Source organism: Myotis myotis, unplaced genomic scaffold (genome assembly GCF_014108235.1).
Source record: "Myotis myotis isolate mMyoMyo1 unplaced genomic scaffold, mMyoMyo1.p scaffold_m19_p_2, whole genome shotgun sequence".
Classification (NCBI taxonomy): domain Eukaryota; kingdom Metazoa; phylum Chordata; class Mammalia; order Chiroptera; family Vespertilionidae; genus Myotis; species Myotis myotis.
Genome location: NW_023416324.1, coordinates 17360031 through 17381900, shown reverse-complemented (window position 1 = coordinate 17381900; position 21870 = coordinate 17360031). Strand labels below are relative to the sequence as shown.

At 51.8% G+C, this 21870-nt stretch overlaps 1 protein-coding gene across 6 annotated transcripts in view; it reads right to left on the bottom strand.

The window, feature by feature from the left end:
- The window catches only part of PTPRU (protein tyrosine phosphatase receptor type U), a 78887-nt gene that overhangs the window by 30962 nt on the left and 26055 nt on the right, over positions 1-21870 (bottom strand). For 3 of the 6 annotated variants that reach the window (XM_036349337.1, XM_036349336.1, XM_036349338.1), the window contains exons 8-15: positions 15540-15848; positions 11538-11647; positions 11007-11208; positions 10585-10687; positions 10062-10127; positions 7853-8126; positions 6788-6824; positions 5914-6052 (exon numbers count right to left, since the gene is read on the bottom strand). In XM_036349337.1, coding sequence (XP_036205230.1) covers positions 5914-6052; positions 6788-6824; positions 7853-8126; positions 10062-10127; positions 10585-10687; positions 11007-11208; positions 11538-11647; positions 15540-15848 — 1240 coding nt within the window. The remainder of the gene's footprint in view (positions 1-5913; positions 6053-6787; positions 6825-7852; positions 8127-10061; positions 10128-10584; positions 10688-11006; positions 11209-11537; positions 11648-15539; positions 15849-21870) is intronic. The other 3 variants (XM_036349340.1, XM_036349339.1, XM_036349341.1) reach the window with 1 other exon arrangement.

Below are 21870 nucleotides of genomic sequence, written 5' to 3'. Positions count from 1 at the left end.
ACGCTGGGGACCAATGCTGCTGTGACTGAGGTAGGCACAGCCTTCTCAGCCTGGACCAGAGACGGCTCAGTGGGCCAGGACTCCTACTCCCAGCCCCATCCGCAGGCTCTGGGCATCGCCCTCACTGTGGCCCAGGGCACAGCCAAAGACTAATTTGGGGGCAGGTGGGGAGAAACCTCTGTGGCTGTGACCTTGACCATCATCCTAAAAGGAAAAGGAGGAAGAAGGGAAGGAAAGAGGTGAAGAGGAAAAGAGAGAGGGCAAGAGAATTAAGATACAGAGGAGGAGGAGGGAGAGGGGGAAAGGGAGAGGAAGTAAAGGAACAATGAAAAGGAAAGAGAGATGGGGAAAGGGGACAGAGAGAGGGGACAGGGAGACACCAGCAAACCACAGGGAAGACAGAGGACAGCCAGTCAACCTGGCTGAACAATGGTGCCCAATGAGGCTCCGTCATGAGTGGACACTGGCCTAGGAGGGGTCTCCAGTGTGAACCAAAGGGTCTGTGCCCACCCTCCTAGCCTACTTGGATACCAATACCAACCAACCAGGTCCACAGGGGACAGAACCCGGGAGGGACATCGAACATGGCAGGCCTCCTGCTGATCTCAGGGTGGGACTAAGCAGATTGAATGCAATATGGACACACAGAAAAGTTCTGCATTTAGGTTAAAAATTAAGCGCACAGGTAGAGGGAGGGAGAGCTGCCTTGTCAGCAGTTCCTGTGAAAGCTGAGCGGGAGGCTGAGAGAGTTGATGGGGGTGAGGCTGCTGGAAAAGCCAGGGTAACATTGGGTGATGTCAATGCAAGTAGAGGGTCCAGGGAGGAGGAGGTGAGAGACCACCATCCTCTGGCCTGGCCCAGGACCATCTGAGCCTGCTCTGCAAGGAGGGAGAACAAGCAGTAGTGGGGGGAGTGTTCTAGAAGGTTTGCAGAATCAGGTAAGACAGAAGCAGATGACAGAGCGGCATCAGAAGGCCGTGGAGTCAGACAGGGGCCTGGGTGGCAACCCCAGCTCTGTGGCCTCTGACAGGCCCCTTAACCTCTATGAGCCTCAGTTTGCTCATCAGTAAAATGGGATCCTACTTCCTACTCCTCAGGGTTGGGGTGAGGATTCTGTGTGAAGAACTGAGCCCAGAGGAAGCTCCCAGGAAACGGTGGGTCTGAGGAGCCTGGGCCACCCAGCAAAGAAGGGGCCCCTGGTGACCTGAGTGCTGTCTGCAGCGTGTGCAGAGCTGCCAGTGTGGGCACCGGCCTGCCCCCCACGTGCACACACACGGTGGACCCAGAGCGGCCTGTGTGAAGGCCTTCCTGACACAGACGTGGTCTGAGCAGCAGGAATGGCTCAGGAGCACAAGGGGCTGCCTCAGGGGTGAAAGGTCATGTGGCTCAGTGGGGTAAGTGACTAGCTGGGGTGGCCCAGCAGAGCCAGGTCTGAACCTGAGACTCTGACTACAAAGCCAGTACATGTGACCTCCACGTGAGAAGGTCAACACAGAGAGGAGAGTCAGACAGAGGAGGGAAACTCAGAGGCAGAGGTGGCCATGGAGAGGGTGTGGGCGCCCAAGCCCAGCAGGAGGGGATGGGGCAGGGGCTCCCACGGAGGGGCCAGGGCCCAGGCCCGTGGAGCTACTTACGGGTAGTAGGAGTACGCATAGTGGTCTCTCCTGGCAGCGTGCAAAGAGAAAAGCACAGTTGGGCCCAAGGTCCGCCCACAAGGCTGGGCCCAAGGCAGCACCCAGCCAGCAGGGAGGAGCTGGGTGCTTTCCAGACTGAGGAGGGGGCTGGCCAGGCTCAACTATTTAGGACCAGGACCCAAGTCCCTTCCAAAACCTTCCCTGGGTCTGCTACTCGAGTGCGAAGGGTCTGGGGAAAGCGCCTGGGGGGAGCAGAGCTCTCAGTCATTCACACACGCATACACAGAGAGAAATGTGCATACGTGCACACACACGGAGGTCTGCACACTCAGATGGATACACACATAGAAACACACAGACACTACATGCACTCACAAATGCAGACATGGACTCACATGCACAGACACACTTATTTAAACACACACACACTGAGATAGATACACAGGCACATATTCACCAATACACACACATGTGTACACTCACACACATGACATCCCCCACTCACACACTCAAGGTAACTATACTCACCTCTGCAGACAGCCCCCGCCCCTCAGTCCCAATCCCCCTCACACCTGCAGGCCTCTCTATCCCTGAGAGGTGACAGTCCTTGGTGTACACCTGTGTCTCGGAGGGAAAAAGTGGCTGGGGCAGGGTAGAGAGGGATCAGGGGCAAACCTTGGGGGCCCCTCACCCATCTGGACTGCCCCTGGGTGTGAGGTCCATTAAAGGAGCAAGGTCGCCCTTCATGGGCACCCAAAGCACAGCTTGGGTCAAGAGCCCTGCCATGACCACAGAGCAAAGAGAGGAGGCAGACGAGGAGGCTCAGTCTCATCAGACAGCCATGGTCTTCCCAAGACTCTCTGGGGGTCGCTAGTGGAGTCCAGAGCAGGGTCAGGACCCTGGCCCCAGAACTAGCTCTCTCCTGAGGCCACATCCAGGGGCCTCCACTCACCTGCCCCCACATCACCCCATCAGCAGAAACCCTAATGAATGGCCTTTCACAAGGAAATCCTGCAGATTAGGGGAAGGGAAGGAGAGAGGGCGGGAGACTGAGGGCCAGCGAGGGCAGGAGCTTGGCTCCAGGTCACGGGGCATGCTTCATCCATCCTAGCAACAGAGGGGAGGGTCCAGGGCCCTGTGGCTGGTGACAGAGACCCTGAAGGAAGGGGTGGTAGAATAGCATTCTTCTAGTCTCCCTATAAGGTCATTACTTTGAAAGGACCTTCCCTGACCACTCCCCCACAATCCCTCTCTCTGCTCCCAACCCAGGCACCCTGCTCATTTCACAATTTGTAATTATAAATTTGTGCTTCTTCTAATTTAATGCAAGGCTCCCCACTAACTACAAAGCACAAGAGGATCCTGCCCAGAGCTGGATCGCCGGGACCCAGGACAGTGTCCAGCACATTATAACCCCTGGATAAATAATTCATTGAATGAGAAATCCATAAATAAGGGAAACTAAGACATCTGCACCTCTATGAGCTTTCATTCCTCCTCTAACAAGTCATGGTAATAACACCCCCACCCCCGGGGCTGTTGTGAGGTTTAAGCAGCAGGAAACATGGGTTTGGCTCTTCTCTGGGGGATGCACAGCCAAGAACTTTCCAGAACTTTCTCTGTCCTCACAGAGCTCAATCGGCAGGGAAGATGAGCATCAAGTAAAGCAATGCAAGTAAATAAATGAAAAAAGTGCAAGGAAAAGAAAGTGCTGCAAAGGGAAGGGGAAGGGGCTCTAGAGGCAGAGCAAGGGGATCTGACCCAGCCTGAGCTCTGGGGTCTGGAGTCTGGGGTCTGGGGTAGCCAGGCCTCCCGGCCGCCCCAGCTCTGGAGTCCGGGGCAGATTCCGCCAGTCTCACTGTCCATGCAGGCAGGACCGGATGGAGCATCTGACACCTCTTCCCAGCTGGCCCTGACTGTCTCCCATAATCCCTCACCCCCAGCGACCTTCTTCCAACAAGAGTGCACTGCCCTCCCACGGCAAAGTCCTAATCTGTCCATTACATTGGTACCCCAAGTTGATCTGAATACCCCCATCCCTGCCAAAATTGCTCTGACACTTGACACCCCACAGTACAGGCTGCAGGACCCCTGAGGAGCACAATGCACCCCGAAGGCCAGGTAGAAGGCCAGGTAGAATGGTTGCGGGCGGGGAGAGGCGGGGGTAGTAACATGCTATAGAATGGGACTGAATGGCTTTTAGAGGAAAGGGGATGCTGGCAGCCTCTGGGGTTGCCTGAAGGGTTTATGGGGTAGCAGCTGCATAAACTGAGGGTTTCCTAGTGAGGCCTGGCAGCATCTCTGGCTCATTGTCTCCTAGACCCAATGCTTTCTCCACAGGGATGGGTGACATCCCCCACTTTGCCCATCCTCTCTCCTTGAGGGTAGATGTTTTAGGGCCTCAAATATCACATGCAACCCCCTAATATCCGACCCCTCCTTTACACCCCTCTCCATCTGTTCCAGATCCCAGCCCCCCCCCCCAACTCCACCCCCACCCGAGTGAACTCCCAAGTCCCCTGCTGGGGAGAAGCATAGGGACTTGCCACTTACTGCATCGACTGCGCCCAGTGTGACGAGACCCTTCATATCCCTGCCCATGAGGGGTGCTCAGGCTTTGCAGTCAGGCCTGTGCTCAAATCAGACCCGGCCACTTATCAGTCAAGTGACATGGGCAAGTCACTCAATTACCATTTCCTCATCATGAAAAGGGAGTAGACCCTCTTCGTAAGTCAGGGTCCAAGAAGAAAATGTTCTCTCATGTATCCCGAGCCAGATAGTGTCTGGCACACAGTAGGTACTCAATAACTAATGTGATATTTGAGATGCTCCTGGCACAGAGTAACTACTAAACAAATGGTGCTTTAAAAGTATTTTGTATCTCGAAGCTATGTGGGAAGCAGGCCAGGGAAAAGTCAAGCCTAATGCCCTGGGCAGGCCACCCCCCACCCCAATGCCACCACCCCACTGCTGGCATGTCCTACCCCAGACTCTCTGGAAGAATCTCTCCAGGCTGGTGCCTGGCCTCCGGCAGGGGGCCCTGGCCAATTCTCCCTCATCTCCCTGGATCCCGCTTATCTGCTCCTGGCAGCCCAGAGACCCAGCGCCAACTCATCCATGTGCGCCCAGCCTGGCAGCAGCTGGGGCTGCAGGAGCCAGAGCCCAGGTGGAGAGCCGGTGGAGTGGGCTCTGACTCTGGTTCCCTGGGTGACCTTGGGCAGGTTCATGACCCCTCTGGGCCTGAGCATCTCCAATTCTCAATTAAGATGCATGCAGAACAGTGTCCTGGGGCTGCCTGTGGGGGGTGAGGTAGGAGGGGAGCAGTCTCAGAAGCCCCCACTGGGCTCCAAAGAGAGACTCAGCTTCAGCGGCTCCACGTACTGGGCTCCCAGGGGAGGTTTATTTGATGCTCTGAAGACACATTCTGTTGTTTTAAAAAGATTTAAAACCCACTAGACTGGATGTCCTTGAACTGCCTCGCATCTCACTTTCTGGACTCTGAGCTTCTACAATTCTAAATTCTGAGATTCTTAGAATCCCAAATCCTGGGTTATGAAACTCCAGAACTCTTCTAAGATGTGCTGGGATTCATGCTGTCCACTGCCAAATGCACTAGACACACAGCCCTCACAAATACGAGGCTGGACCTCTGAGGCCTAGGGAATGGTAAGGGCCATAGGGAGGTCTTCTCTGAGTCATGGGCCCAAGAGGACTCCTAGGGGATCAATATAACAGGGTCCAGGGCAAGCTGAGCCCAAGGAGAGGGAGGCTCAGGGTCCTTGTTTTGAAGGGGAATGAGCACACACACACACACCCCTCCCACCCCACCACCCCACCACCCCACCACCCACTGCTCAAGGTCAACACCACAACCCTGTAGTCAGGGCAGACAAGTCACAAGTCGGCAGGAGGTCTGCGGGGGCTGGGGATTCAAAATTATGTCATCTCCACACTTTCTGCACTTGAACAGCCCAGCGGGCACAGGCGGGCCCAGCACAGCTCCTTGGCAGCAGGCACTGCTTTCCTGGATAGTGGCACCTGGCACCAGCCAGACCCAGGCTCCAGCCAAGCTGCTTAGGGGCAGCTCCATTTGCAGAGTCTCTGGCTTCCTACCACCCGGCTTGGGTCCATCCACAGGCCTGATGCCTAGGCTGGCAGCCCTCCACACACCCGCCAGGCGGCTGCCCTGCCAGCTCCAGCCCTAGCCATGCCTCCTCTATGCCCACCAGGCCTCTGAAGGGAAGGAGCCACGGATGGGCCAGGGCACAGCCTCACTCACCCCTTGCGGATGATGATAATGATGGCCCCCAAGAGGAGGATGAGGACAGCAAGTCCCCCTGCACAGATGCCCAAGATGAGCCCCATCTCCTCTGATCTCTGGGACACCTCCAGGGGCCGCTTGCTTTCCTTGCAGGCAGCTGGGGAGAGAAAAGCAGGACAAAGGATCAGAGGGGAAGACAGGGACCACCTACCCCTCGGTCTGAGCCACCAGGAAGGCACCGGGCTGCACAAACACACATGCACAGAGACAACTGCCCCTCCTCAACGTGTCTCCTCACCGCCCCTCACACCTTCTGCATCCCCGTGTCAGAGGATTTACCTGCACTGTTCCCCTATCAGGAATAGCTCCCATCTCCTCTCTGCCTTCTCCAGTCCCCCCATCTTACAGAGAATGGGGGTTGGAGGATGCCTGGGACCTTCAGACCCACCTTCTCCTCCTGGGAGGTGACAGGAGGAGACAATTATGTACCTAGGGTGTGATTAGGGCATCTCAGGATGGGGAACCAGCCACACTTCCTGTTTGGGAGCAGAGACAGTCCCCACACAGGAGGGTCTGCCCTGTCCCCCCCACACACAGGAAAGGGGGCAAATAAGAACCCAGAGCTAGTGCCCAGCATCCATCACTCCCATGGCCCAACCATAATGGCTGCCCGTCCACAGGCCTGTTCCAAGCCCTTACCAAGGCCCCTTCTGTGGCCATGAGGAGAGAGGGAAGGGAGGGGGTTATCCCTGCTGCCCTTGGGCCAAGAAGGAACATGTTTCCTGACCCCAGAGGGCCTGGACCACCCTCCTCTGCTCCTCCAGCCCTGGTGCTCGGGGTCCGGCTCCCAAAGCGCAGCAAGTGAGAAGCCCGCCTACCCAGCAGGACTTACCTTTCCTGGCGATGCGGATGCAATTCAGCCGGGTCTCCTGGAGGCACAGATGGGGGTCTCAGCACTTCGGAAGCCCAGGCCTGACCCTCCCCAGGAGGAAACCTTGGACACATGTCCTGGGCCTGGTCAGGGCTTGTCTGGTGTGGACTGTAACTAAAGACACCCCATCGGGCAGGAGGGCCTGGGGGAACTAGGAGGGAAGAGGCCTGCAAAGAGGGCAATGCCTTAAGAAAGGCATTGGGAACAGGGGACGAGAGGGGGCGGAGCCTCCAAAATTAGGACAGGGCCTAGGTCAGTGATTGCGAACCTATGACACACGAACTCACTTTTTTGGTTGATTTTTCTTTGTTAAATGGCACTTAAATATATAAAATAAATATCAAAAATATAAATCTTTGTTTTACTATGGTTGCAAATATAAAAAAATTTCTATATGTGACACGGCACCAGAGTTAAGTTAGGATTTTTCAAAATGCTGACACCTGGAGCTCAAAAGGTTCGCCGTCACTGGCCTAGGTCCAGGGATCTGGTTAGAAGGGGCAGGCCTGGGAAGGAGAGATGGGGGAGGGAGGGGCCTGGAGAAGAGCGGGGCTTCAAAGAGGAGGCGGGTCCTAGACCTCGAGGTCTGGCGAAAGCAGGAACCTGAGAAGGACCCCTCTGGGGAGAGAGGAGCCCCAGATTGAGGACCAGGGCCTCAGGGAGGGAACAGGGACTAGACTGGGGGTTTGGATAAAAAGGAGTGTAGTGGGAAGGGGGAAAAAAAGGCTCGGGAAGAGGGAAGTGCTGGAGTTGCAGAGCCTGGTCCGAAGGGTGGGCGGGGCTTATGAGGAGGGCGGGGCTCCAGGAGAAGGAGGGGTTTGGGGAGGTCCGGGGCTCCGAGGAAGGGCGGGGCTCAGGCGAGGGGCGGAGTTCGGGGAGCGAGCAAGGGGCTGTAGGAGGGCGGGGCCGATAGAGGGGGCGGGAATCAGGAGAAGGGGCGGGGCCTGGAGGGGTCTCTGGCCTCCGTGGCCACCTGCTCCTAGGCATCCCCAGTCTGCCCCCCAACAACCCCCGCCTGTCGCTCACCCCCTTCAGGTGGCTTGTTGCCTGGAAGTAGATGAGGTAAGCTTTCCTGGGCTCAAGCGGTGGGTTCCAGAAGCCGCGATAGGTCTGGTTGTCGCCCACGGTGAAGGGCATGGCCTCGGGCAGACTGCTGGCCGCCAGTTCAGCCCCGAAGTAGTGCACCAGGCCGCGGGCCAGCGCGGCGTCGAAGGTCAGCGGCACCGGGAAGCAGTCCTGGCCGCCTGGCTCCCGCCGCAGCCTCCGCGGCCGCTCCTCCTGCACGATCACCTGGTACACGCTGGAGGGAGGCGAGAGCGGGCCAGGTCAGGGGGAGCTGCCTGGGGCTAATGGCATGGGCTTTGGGGTCAGGCCCCGCTTGGGGCTAATCTGCGCTCTGCCTCTTGCTAGCTGGGCAAGTCATTGAACCCCGCCCCGCCTCAGTTTCATCCTCTGTAGAAGGGGAGTTATCACAGGCCTGTTCCAGGAGGACGGTGTGCGGAAGGAGGCACGTTTAGCAAGCAGCCAATGCCTATCAGCTGTTATTACTGTGATTGAGGCTGAATGTGGACCCTGCTCAGGTGAGCCAAGCCCTCAAGCCCCACGCAGACACCTCAAAGAGTCCTCCAGAGCCGGAACCATAGCCTCAGGCTCCACAGTCATCACCATGGGCTCCCTTCTGAGCCTCTTAAACTAGAGTTAGACTAGATGCCTTCATTCATTCATTCATTCATTCAGAAGATGTTTACTGAGCTCAGACAATGGGCCCTGTGCTAGGCACCTGGGGATCTAGTCTTCCTGGAAGTGACTTCCTGTTGGGGAGACTGTCACTGAGCAAGCAAACAAGGACACACTAACCCTACACCCCAAATACCCTCCCAACCAGAGGCCACCGGAGTTTATAGCTCTGAGCCGGACGTCTCACGGCCCTAATGGCTGATAACGTTCCCTGGTCTGTATTCCCTCTGATCTGTGTCTCTTGGTCCCGACTTGTGTATTTCTTTTTATTTATGTCACTTTACTGAATGGCCTTTTGCTGTGAGCTCCTCCAAATCCTCTGTGGAACAAAGCCAAGAGTAACTAAATGAATACTGACAAATTTAAATATTTCCAGTCACAGCCTTGATCACGTCTTGGCGTGTGACACCCCACACTGACAGCCTGCGCTCTGGGAAGTAGAAATGCCTTTGCCTTGCTCTCCAGCTGTTTCTTTTGAGCTTCCAAGTTGTGGGGGAATCACCCCAACATCCTGGGATTTGGGCCACACAGGGTCATTCCCTGTCACTAGTGCGTTGCAAATACCAGCCCAGGCCCCTCTCTGCCTCCAATTGCCAGGCTGAATTCAGGCCTCGCCTGGCCCTGAGTCCCACCAGGAGATGATGATAATCAGCATTAGCCATTATGCAGATAAGGAAAGGGAGCTCAGAGAGGTGAAGGGACCTACCCAAGGTTGCACAGCCGTCATACCTCTCCCTTCTCCATCCCCCTCCCCCACTCTGCCCAGCCTCATCATCATCCCAGAGGGATGCTGAGCAGGCAGGCTCACAGGAACCCTCCACAGACAAGGAAAGGAGAAGGCTTCCCAATTCCTCCGAGACTCAGGTGCATCAGGGCCCTGAGACTCCTGTAAAAGGCAAAACGTTCCTCAGATGCCCTGACACTTTTCTGGGTCTCCCCTGAAGGTCTGGGAATCCACCTCTGACAGGCTTCGCAGTGGCAAATATGGGGGAGGCAAAGCAGGAGAAAAGAGTGGAGGGTGGAGTGAAAAAGTAAGGGGTGTCATGGGTACCTGAGCAACTCACTACCTTCTTGACAGGGCTTCCCTCCCCTGCCCAAATACAAGCTGTCACCCTCTCCCAGTGCATGGACCTTTGTGGAAGGAGGGGATGGACCAGAGGGGCGGGGAGGCTCCGTGACTTCAAGGAAAGGTACTGGCTTTGCAGGCAGACCTGGGAGAAAACCCCAGCTCTATCTCTCACCAGCTGTGCGGCCTTGGGGGCAAGTTCTTTAGGCTCTGAGCCTGTCTCCTGGTGCGTAAAATAAGGGAACTAGTGCTCCTCCACAGGATGCCATGAGGATATATGTCCGTGCAGGTAAAGCCCCTAGCATGGTGTCTGGCTGGCAGCGAGTATGTGCACATAACCCCACAAACACCCTCCTGCTCTCACCTACACACACACTCCCGCATCCACAGCATGCATCGCCTGTACACATCACATGTCTTTCTCTCACACACCTACTTGTTGCCAGCACCTTCTCCCCAGCAAAGGCAGCCACCATGGCACCAGCAGCCCAGCTTCTTCTGGGGAGAAGGAAATGGAAAAGCCACGTTCTCGGCCACTCCAGAGAGACGGTGCTATCCAGCTGGCTGCCCAGCCTTCTAGAAAGCCCATCCCTGTGTCTCCCTGGGAAGAACCCTCCAGGAAATAAGCTGAGAAGAAAAAATGCCCCAGAGTTCACTTCTCCAAGGTGTCTGAGGGAAGGCCCCAGGAGAAGCCTGGCCAGTCACCTCTCCAGGCTGGACACTGTCCAGAGAGCTCATGACAATCACCGCCAGACACCCATGGCCTCAGAGGGGCGTGGCTACAGGCATTCTGCCTGCCCATGATCACAGAACATCCTCTTCCGGACACACTGAACTCGGAGTGGGAAACGGAGGGAGGACAAGGGTGAGCTGGCCTGCGTGGGGGCTCTGGGTCAGAGCAGGGGCCTCTTCCCTATGGCCCTGACCTCCCGCCCCTCCATCCGGGCTCTCCCACCTGATGGGCGCACCGCGGCCCTGGGCAGGCCTCAGCAGCACGGTGATGGTGTTCTCAGACTCCCCCAGGGGCGACGGCATGTCAGCATAATCAAAGCTGGGAGCTGGGGAAGGGGACAGGAGCGTAAGCACCACCTTCCTGGACCCCTGTCCCTAGATCTCCTCCCCTTCAGCCTTAGGCTCCTTGTTCTCTCTCACTTGAGCTTCCCTGACCCCTGACCTCAGCCCTCTCATTCCACTAACCACAGTCTCCTGAGCCCTCTGACTTAATTCTCCCTGACCTCAAACCCTAAATGGTTCATTTCTCTCAGCAGGAGCTCACTGCAACCACCCCCAGGAGGTCCCCCACACCCCGCCAGTGCCCATGGAACCCCAGAATTCTGAGTCTCCTCCAAAGGGGCCAGGCCAGGGTCCGGAGCTTACCTGAGATGTTGGTGGTGATCTCGGTCAGTGCTGCCTGGCCGAAGCCTTTGCCCGTGCGGGCTCGCACGGAGAAGAGGTAGGTGGTGCCTGGGTGCAGGTTGGAGAAGACGTGGTAGGTTTCATTGCGGAGCTTGGAGATGGTACGTCGTGGGCCTGGCACGTTCACCACCGGGTCTGATGACTCGATGCTCTGGTAACTGATCTGGGGCAGGATGGGCAGGTAGGCAGACACAGGAATAGGGAGGGCCTCATTGGCCCCGTAGCCTCACACCCATCATGGTTCAGTGAGCTAGGGATAAGGCTGGGCCAAGGAGGAGGTCAGTGGGACTGTGCCTCCCTTTAGCCCAGGCCGCTTGGCACCTTCACCTCTCTCTCCTGCCTTCCGGTCCCGTGTCCCTGTAACCCACAGACTCTGATCATAGCTGAGGGAACCTCAATGATCACTTCTGTCCGCCCACCCTGCACCTCCCTCTCCAAGCTGCGTGCCCGCCTTCCACCAGGGGCCCTCACTATCATGGGGTCCAAACCCACCTCATACTGAGTGATGCGGCCATTGGGTTCCTGCGGCTCCTCCCACTTGAGGAAGATCATGTCCTCCAGTGGAGTGAAGGTCAGGGACTCGGCCGCAATCCCACCAGGCACTGCGAGGGAAAGGCGGCATGGGCAGGGGGAAGCTGGCTGCGTAGCCAGGTACCTGAATTCAAATTCCAGCCTTGCCATTTCCTAACTGGTACGCTCGCATTACTCGACCTCCCTGAGCCCTCAGTTTCCTCATCAGTGAAATGGAGTGATGATAACGCCTCTCTCACCAAAATTCAGTGATGCGATATACTTACAGCAATTTCCTACAGTCCAACCTATGCCTGAGTACTCAGAAAGCGTAGCTGGCGTTTTCATTACTGTGCAGGTTGCATTCAGCTGAGAAGAATGTTTGAATGGTCCTATTTGGACCCAGTTAAGTGGTTTTCAGAAAATATAAACATTTGCCAGGGAAATGAAAACAATTGCATTAGTGGCGGAATTATGGATAGAGATATATTCCTGTCTAAAAATTTCTAATTACACAAACAATATGTTCAATGTAGAAAATCAAAATGAGCATGAAGAAAATTAATGGCACCTACAATTCCATTACCCAAAGAATAATACTGTTAACATTTCAGCATAAACCCTTTGGGGCATGGTTTGGTTTGGTTTTGTCTGCTCTTGTTCACATGTATCATCTTAACAGCAGTCACAGGAATTTCTTCTAGGAAGAGGATGGTCTGTGTTTGGAAAAACACCTTAATAAACCACTATGGGGAAGCTGAGCTCCTAGGGCAGGGGAAAGCAGAAACCAAGGCAACAAACAATCAATGAAAGCCAAGTGCTCTGTGTGAAAATGCGCAGTTGCCAAGGCAACACCACCCCCCACCCGCCAAAATGATACAAGGCAAAAGACAATTCGAAGTGTTGGTGAGGATGCAGAGCAACGGGAATTTTCACACAACTGCTAGTGGGAGTATACACTGATGCAACCACTTGGGGAAACTGGATCTAGCCACCTATGATGGACACACCCATCAGAAATGTGTAAATCTACTCCAAAAAAAAAATCTACAAGGATTTTTCTTTACAGCACAATTTAAAATCGCTGAACACTGGACACAGTGAAATGCCCAACAAGAGTAAACAGGATAAATAAATGTGGTATCTTCACATAATGGTCTATTTAGCAATGAGAATAAATTCTATAGAACTGTACACGCAACATGGCTGAATCTCTCAAGCCAAAGGTTGAGAGAAAGAAGCCAGTCTTTTTACAGTGTATAAAAAGAATACCGAAACCGGTTTGGCTCAGTGGATAGAGCGTCGGCCTGTGGACTGAAAAGTCCCAGGTTCGATTCTGGTCAAGGGCATGTACCTGGGTTGCGGGCACATCCCCAGTGGGAGATGTGCAGGAGGCAGCTGATCGATGTTTCTCTCTCATCGATGTTTCTAACTCTCTCTCTCCCTTCCTCTCTGTAAAAAATCAATAAAATATATTTAAAAAAAAAATTTAAAAAAAAAAAGAATACACACTGTGTGCTTCCACTGATAGGAAATTCAGAGCCAAGCAGAATTTAATCTATGGCATTACAGGTCAGGATGATGGTTGCTCTTGGGAGGTTGTGAGTGGGAGGGGCTCCCGGGAGCCCGTGATGCTATCTCTTGGTCTGGGTGTGGGTTATCCTGATGTGTGCCGTCTGTGAGAATTCACTGAGCTGACCACCTGATAGAAGCGTACTTACTATAAGTATTATAGTAATACTTACAAGAAAAGCATAAAATGTTAAATAACGAGCAGTTACTCGAGGGAGGGAAAGGAGAGGGGCAGAGAAAGAAGGAAGAAGGCCGAGCAGTCCAAGTGAGGCCTGGTCAGAATGGGGTGAAGCCACAGCAATATACCTTGGGGGGGGAGAAGGGCAGAGGTCAAAAGATTTTAAGAACAGAGTAATCTGATGTTGAACTTGACGTTGTTTGTGCAAGGTGGCAGAGTATGTCACCCCAAAATATGCCACTTTGGCATAAGGATTATTTGGAGCTGAATTGAGAGGGGAATTGAGGAGAAACAGATACAGCAGGTCCTTGAATAAAGTCCTTTCATTCAACATTGTTCGTTATAATGCTGATCAGAAAAAAAAATGATCGATTTCTGGCCGGGGCCACTGTCTTTGTGGAGTCTGTTCTCCCCATGTCCGTGTGGGTTTTCTCTGGGTATTCCAGTGTCTCCCCATGTCCCCGAGCTGTGTGTGTGAGGTGAGTGCTGTGTCTCAATGGTCCCAGTGAGTGCATGTGATGTGCCCTCTGATAGAAGGGCGTCCTGTCCAGGGTGGGGTCTTGCCTTGGGCCATGAGTTCCAGCTCCCTTGAGCCTGAACTGGGATAAGTGGGTTGAAAAACAATTATCTTACTTGTTTTTAATCATCATTTTAAAACGTATGTATAGCTTACATTTATTTGAATGTTTAATATTAGAAGTGTTTGGGGTCATTAACCAGAAATACACCATAGGAACTTAAACTTTGTTTATAGCAATTAAGCCTCTGGTAAAATTGGTTGTGTAAAGTCACAGTTTCCAAGAACTTATCAATGATGTTAAATAAGGACTATGCAAGCAAAGTTCCCTGCCCTCCCCTATTTGCCTAAAAGAAGGACATAAATTTGTAAAGGTGCCCCCCTCCCCTCTCTACCCAGAAGGAACGAAGTTAATCATTGAGACAAATCTAGACTAGAAGAACCTACACAATCTTTACTAACTAGTCCTTATCTAGTTTCCCCATATTTTTGCCTTCACATAATTTGCTGGTCCTAAAAAGTCCTTTTCCTTTGTCTTGTCACTTCTCTAAAAATTCATTGTTCTTTTGTTAAGATGCCATATAAGCCCAAGTTCTAAACACCCCTTTGAATTACTCATCACTGAGCACTCACTCCCACATGCATGTGCAAGGCACGTGGTAATAAACTCGTTTTCCCCTGTTAGTCTGTCTTTTCTCAGTCCAATTTATAGGGCCTCAGCCAATGAAACTAAGGTGGGAAGAAAAAAAAAGTTGTTTTTCCTTCTCTACATTTGCTGGAAACACTGGCTGAGTCAATTCACCTCTCTGAGCCTTAGTGTCCTCAGCTTCAAAATGAAATAATAATAGACCCTCCTCCTAGGATGTTGTGAAATGTAAGATAATGTGTGCACAGTACATGAGACAACAGCTAATAGGAAACAGGCCCTACTAAATATTAGGTATGAGTTTGTTTTAATAACAGTTCACCTCCTAAGAGAGAAGACACGGATTACCATACCAGGAATGAAAAGGGGGATATCACATAGACCCTATAGACATTAAATAAATATAATAAGAGAATATTATAATCAACTTATAACAAGAAATTTGACAATTTAGGTAAAATGTAAAATGAGCAAATACCTTAAAACACAGTACACCAAAACTAATATTTAAAAAATCTGAATATCCCAAAATCTATTTTTAAAATTAAAACTGTTGCCCTGGCCAGTTTGGCTCAGTGGATAGAGCGTCAGCCCATGGACTGAAGGGTCCCAGGCTTGATTCTGGTCAAGAGCATGTACCTCAGTTACAGGCTCAATCCCCTGCCCTGGTTGGAGCCAGTGCAGGAAGCAACCAATCAATGTGTCTCTCTCACACCCATGTTTCTGTCTGTCTCTTCCCCTCCCTTCCACTCTCTCTAAAAAAAATCAATGGAAAAATATCCTTGGGTGAGGATTAACAAAAAACAAAAAACAAAAAACTGTTATGTAAAAACACTGCCACAACGAAAACTCCAATGGCTTCACTGCTGAAATTCTTCCAAATATTTAAGGAAGAAATTATACCAATTAACCCAAAGGTTTCCAGAGAATAAATATTAGCTCTCATGACTTTATTGTTATAGAGCTGGTTTAATCCTAAGCAAAAAAATTTCCTATATGCATTTCAGTCTCAGACAGGGGGGTGTCTGTAGGAGGCACTTAGGGTCCGGGAATCAGGGCTGGGGATCTTACCGTCCTCGTCCGTCTGGAAGGTGACCTCCTTGCCTTCTTTGCGCCCCTCGGGGTTAGTGAGCACAAGGCGCACGTGAACATTCCGGTAGGGCAGCAGGTTCTTGATGGTGTAGCGGCTGACACCCCGCTCCATCTTCACACACTCCCGCACCGTCTGGTTGTGGCTGCTGCCCAGGATGTAGTGATAGCACAGGGACACGGTGTAGGTGTGGCACCGCGTCACGTTGTAGCCCAGTGGTTCCCACTGCAGGGTCAGCTGGCGGGCCTGGATCTCAGCGAAAGCCAGGCCTTTGGGGGCCCTCATGGGCTCTGGCACACCCGGAAAACAGAGAAGGCAGAGGAAAGGGGGAGAGAGGAGGAAGATAAATCAGAGAGAAAACATCTAGTCAGCTGACCGAAATCATCCCTCCTTTGTCCCCAAGAGCTCAAGGGACCCCCTAGAAGTAAGAGTGCGTGTTCTGGAGTCAGCTGGGGCCGCATCCGAATCCTGGCTCTGCCTCTTGCAGCTGCAACCACTGGCTGAGACGCTCCACCTCGCTGAGCCTCAGTTTCCTCAGCTTCGAAATGAGATAATAATAAGCCCCGCCTCACAGAATGGTTGTGAAGTTTAAGGAAATGCATGCCACGTACATGCAACAAAAGCCGATACACAACAGGCCCTACAAACTATTAGCTATACTTTTGTTTTAATAACACAGTTCGCCTCCTAATTCCTGGACCGCATCAGGCCAGTCTGAATCAACCTATTGCTGTATTTTTCTTAGGTGATTCATTCCAAAGTTGTTCTGAAATATATGATACAATAATATTTGGAAATCAGGATGATAAAGGAAAGGAGAGCCAAACAGTTAGATAATGCCAGAGAATGTTAGGGAAACAGAAATGCATGCCGTTAAGTCCTAGGGGGGGAGAGGGGAATCCTAAATATAAGATTCAAATTGGGTGGTGAGTTCCCTGGCTGCCAAAGCAAAAAGGGAAATATAATGTTATGTAAGGATAACAATAATAATAGCAGTTAACATTTACTGGGGGTTTTGTATATGCCAGGCATTGTTTGAGAGCCTTTAAAATGCTTTATTTCATTTAATCCTCGCTATAATCCAATGGACAGGTGCTATTATTAGCCCTGTCCTAAAGACGTGGAAATGGAGGCGCAGAGAGATTAAGTGACTTTCCCACAGTTACATAGACAGTAAGGGGTAAAGCTGAGATCTACACCAGGACAGGCTGGTTCCAGAATCCATTATCTTAAACCACTACCCAGCCTCCCTTTTAGGAATTCACTGTCCAAAAAAAAAAAAAAAAAAAAAAAAAAAAATACCTCAGGAGAGACAGCTACCCAAACAAGAGAAAGGAACATGTTACAGCTTCTTGATGATTCTGTGGGGCCCGAAAGTTGTCCCCATTTTATAAATTAAAGTACTGAGGTTCTCGCCCTGGCTGGCGTGGCTCAGTTGGGTGCGTGTTGCCCCATGCAGCGAAGGGTTGCTGGTTCACTTCCCAGTCAGGCACATGCCAGGCTGTGGGCTCAATCCCTGATGGGGGTTGTGCAGGAGGCAGCCAATCGATGGTCTGCTCGCGCATCGATGTTTTTCTCTCTCTCTCCCTCTCCCTTCCTGTCTCTCTAAAAATCTATTTTAAAATCTTCAAAATAAAAGGCAACAACTGAGGCTTCTGAAGTGAAGCCAGGATGGAACCCAGGGGCTCAGCCCCCCCCCGTCCTGCATCTGCATTAACCAGCGGTATGACCTCAGGCAAATCTCTGGGCCTCCATTTCCTCGCCTGTAAAATGAGCAAAGAGGCCAAGATCACTTGTCAGGATCCTTTTCTCTCTTGCACCCTGATTCTGTGAAATGTAGTTTCAATACCTTCAAGTTCTCTGAGTACCTGCAAGGTGTCCCCAGTTAGAGGACCTCAGGACACGCCTTAAGGAACAGGTGAGAGGGTACTGCCGCTTGGCCTCCTACGAGGATTCAGTGTGTCCCTGTCATCATTTGTTACATGAGTAATGTGCTCAGGATGCACTTTACAAAGAAGGTGCAAAGGGAAACATCACCCCAGGTTGCTCTTTACTCAGACACGTGGGTAGTCCAGCGTTAGAGGCTGGCCGGCCCCAAGTACAGCACAATAAAACTTTCTGTTTCCACCCTGCCGCTCTCCTTTCTTCCTTGAGCCACAGGCAAACTGCGTGTCTGCAGTCCTAGATCTGGCCTCCAAAGAGATAGCTCAGCACCTGCGAGGAGCCAGGCCCACCCCTTGGCTTCTTACAGTCTGGTTCCCTTCTCCCCACAAGCACGGCCGACCCTATCCCCATCCGTCAAGGACATGAAAGGGCTGGCTCCCACTGCTCGCTGCAACCTGCGGGCTGCTGGCTGCAAGCCCACATCCTGCACTCAAATTTTCTTCCCCGTTCCTGGCCCACATAGATTTTCCTAATGTTTTTCTATGTGGCTTTGTTTTAACCCATCATTCTTACGTGTCGGGGGTGGAGGGGGGGGACTCTGTGTAGACTCACTCTGCTCTCTTGTTCAGAGGTCGTAGCGGTATTCCCTGACTTTCTGGCTCTGGTCCTGGCTGTCCCATGCGTACTGTCCCAAGGCGGCTATGGGAGCCAACGGACCGCTGCTTTATTGGCACTAATGAGAGCAGGTCTCGGTCCCTGCAGCTCTACTCACACCACCCCTACCCCCAGGAGCACCTGCCCCACACTCCTTTCCATCCTCCCTCCTGCCTTTGCCCTCCTGCAGATTCAGAGAAGGGCATGGGACGCTCAGTGTAAACTGGTGACAGTCTGGGTCGGGACTATGACAAACAGGGCAATAAGCATCCCATCCAAAAAGGGCAACTGCCGCCCAGCTCCAGGCGATGTTGCCAGGCAGGACCACAGGCTCAGGGTTGCCAGATCCTCATTTTTTTAAAGAGAAACCAGAAATTTAGATTTGTATGTGAAACCTCCAGATTTTTAAGCCCTGGCGGCCTGTTCAGGTTCTTTACGACCGCTTTTCAGGGCACAAAATAGCAACCTCTAACTGGGAGGATGAACCGTCCACCCTCCCACTGGGCATCTCATTCTCCACCAGCTGTGTCAGCCCCCGCCTACCTCGCTAGACTGAGGGGTCTTTGAAAAGAAAGCTCACTTTTCTCCTCAACCCCCACCCTGACCAAATCTGGGCAGATCCAGAGGCTCAAATAGTTTGTTGACTAGAGACTGATATGTTGATTGAGGGGTGTGAATTCATGAGTCTCTCTGTGTTTCCAAAAACCATCTGGCACCCAGACACACTCTCTTCAGCTGCCAGCACACATTGGCAAAACAGAACATGGGGCCCTCAAAGCCCCATCCCTCCAAATTCCACAGGGCTACAGGCCACTCGGAGATCAAGGGTCAAAATGCACATTAAAACAACGAGGCTAACGGTTAACATCTGTTAAATTAGTCCAAGTGTGTTTATTTTAATAATGCTAATGAGGAGACAATAACCCTGAGCCATTCAGCTGTTTCTGGTGGAAGGGACTCTGGAGTGGGGTCGGGTGCTCCAAACTTCAAATCCTACATCTACCCCTTATTAGTTCTGTAGCTTCAGGCAAGTGACTCAACTCTTTGGGCGTGTGGTCCTTGACTGGAAAAAAATGGAGATAACACGTACTTTTTGAAGAGCAAATGTGAGAATTACGTAAGATGGGTCAAACTGCCCAGCCCATATTCATGAACTAATATCTGTGCACTAAGGTGAGATACTGGTAGCAGTATAAATTAGTACCACCATTTTTTAAAGCGATATATGTCGCCTGGCCATCATGGCTCAGTGGTTGAGCATCGACCTATGAACCAGGAGGTCACAGTTCAATTCCCAGTCAGGGCACATGCCTGGGTTATGGGCTCAATCTCCAGTGTGGGGTGTGCAGGAAGCAGACGGTCAATGATTCTCTCTCATCATTGATGTTTCTATATCTCTCTCCCTCTCCCTTCTTCTCTGAAGTCAATAAAAATATTTTTTTAAAAAACTAAAATAAAGCAATATATGCCAAAGCCCTTTCTTAGACCACTCCTGTCTATTTATCCTAAAGGAAACTGGGGAAGGAAATAAAGTGCGCTAAGCACTGTTTCAATGTAGTATTATTTATATAGGAATCTAGAAACAAATAGTCCAGCAATATGGAGACACTCAACAGAGTTCTACAGCCAATAAACATAATTATAAACAATATAACCCATGTAACAACCTCCAGCAAAGGAAGCAGAATACAAATGCTTTCTACATCCCAATGACAAGGGTGTAAAAATGTGTACTGTAGACATATGGGCAGAGATTTGAAGAAGACAGAAAAACTAAAACAGCTGTTGGGCTAGGATGCTGAGATTTAGAGCGAATTTTTTAAAAATGCCTTCTACTGACATTATATTATTGTTTTTATGGCAAATAATACTGTGGGAGGGGAGTGTCAGGGGGATAGAGGAGATGACAACACAGCTGGCCAACAACAAAACAACCCCCGGCCAAGGCACCTAAGCAAGGAGGGGGTGGTTATGTCAACGACCACGAGAAGCATGTAATTTAAAGGGGCAGGATGAGCCGTTTGGGTCCTGCCCGAGCTTCCATCCTGGCCAACCTGTGGAAAGTGTTTAGCAGTGCCTGGCACAAAGTGGGCACTCAGCCCATGACGGCAGCTGTTTTGTTGTTGTTTCAGACAGTGGATTGCAAATCAGTGCGTTCGAACTTTGGTTCTGACTCTACTATGGACTCACTGTGTAGATTTGGGCAAGTGACTAAATCTCCAAATCTCAATTTACTCATCTGTAAAATGGGATTAACAGCTGTCACCAGGAAACCTGGTTTCTTTTATTTTTTATTTCAGAGAGGAAGGGAGAAGGAAAGATAGAAACATCAATGATGAGAAAGAATCATTGATCGGCTGCCTCCTGCCACCCCTCACTGAGGATTGGACCCGCAACCCGTGCACGGGCCCTGACTGGGAATCAAACCGCGACCTCCTGGTTCATATCAAAAGCGGGTGCTCAACCACTGAGCCATGCCAGCCGGGCGGAAACCTGGTTTGTTAACCCACCCTGTGATCACAGGCAAGTGCCTGCCCCTCTCTGGGTTTCAGTTCCCCATCTGTACACTAAGGGGGGATTCTCTCGACCCCTAGCTCTGATTTTGTTTATTCTAAGTACCTGACCAGAACTGACTTTGATGAGTTCAAAACGCCATAAAATGACAGTCACTGACTGGGTGCTTCCTGCGAGGTGGGCACTGTATTTCCCATGCATTTAATGCATTTGTATGCAATTACCTGCATTGAACTCAAACACTGGAGGGCCCATGTTCAGGCTTCACAAGTCCTCCTTCCATCTACACTTATTTCCTAGAAATCTAAGAACTAAGTCTGGGGTTCCCAGCCTCGGCATTATCGACATTTTGGACTAGATGATTCTTTACTGTGGGGGCTGTTTGTGTGTGGTAGGCTGTGCCGCAGCTTCCCCTGCTTCCTCCCCCCTTTCATGCCATCAGTACCCCAACCCCAGTTGTGACAACCAATATGTCTCCAGACACTGCAAATGTCTCCTGGGAGACAAATCACCCTGGTTGGGAGCCACCAGCCTGGAAGAACTCATCCAGTCGCATAGCTTTCAATACCATCCACACCACGTCTATACCGACGAAATTCAAATTTGTATCTGCGGCCCGAACCACTTCCCTGAACTCCACACTCATAAATCCACCTGCCTGATGGATATCTCCACTGGCCATCTACATCAACAGTTCCAACACAGAGCTCCTGTCTACGGACCCCCGTCACAGCTGCTCCTCCCGAAGTCTGCTTCTTCACAGTAAGTGACAACTCCATCCTTCCAGCGGCCCAAACAAAACACCGTGGAGCCATCCCTGACTTCTCTCTCTTCCCGTCTCTCTCAATGCATTTCCAATCCGTCAGCAGGCACAGTTAGCTCTGCCTTCAGCATGAACCCAGAGTCTACCCACTTTTCACCACCTCCACCCTTCCTCCCAGCTCTCAGCCTCCGCCATCTCTATACTGACTGTTGCAGTGGCTTCTTCACTGGTCCCTCCTCTGGTCCCCTTCCCCTCCTAGAGTCTATGCTCCAGAATCATCCTTTTAAACAAAGCAGGTAAGGTCACTGCTGCTCTCCAGACCCCACAGCGGCTCCCCAGCTCACTCAAAGGGAAATGGCACTGAGTCCCACATCCCCGATGTGGTCATGAGCTCCTCTCCTGCCCTCTCCCGCTCACTCACTAGCCTGCAGCTACACTGGTCTCCTTGCTGCTCCTCACACATGCCAAGCATGCTCCAGCCTAGACTGAGCTTACTA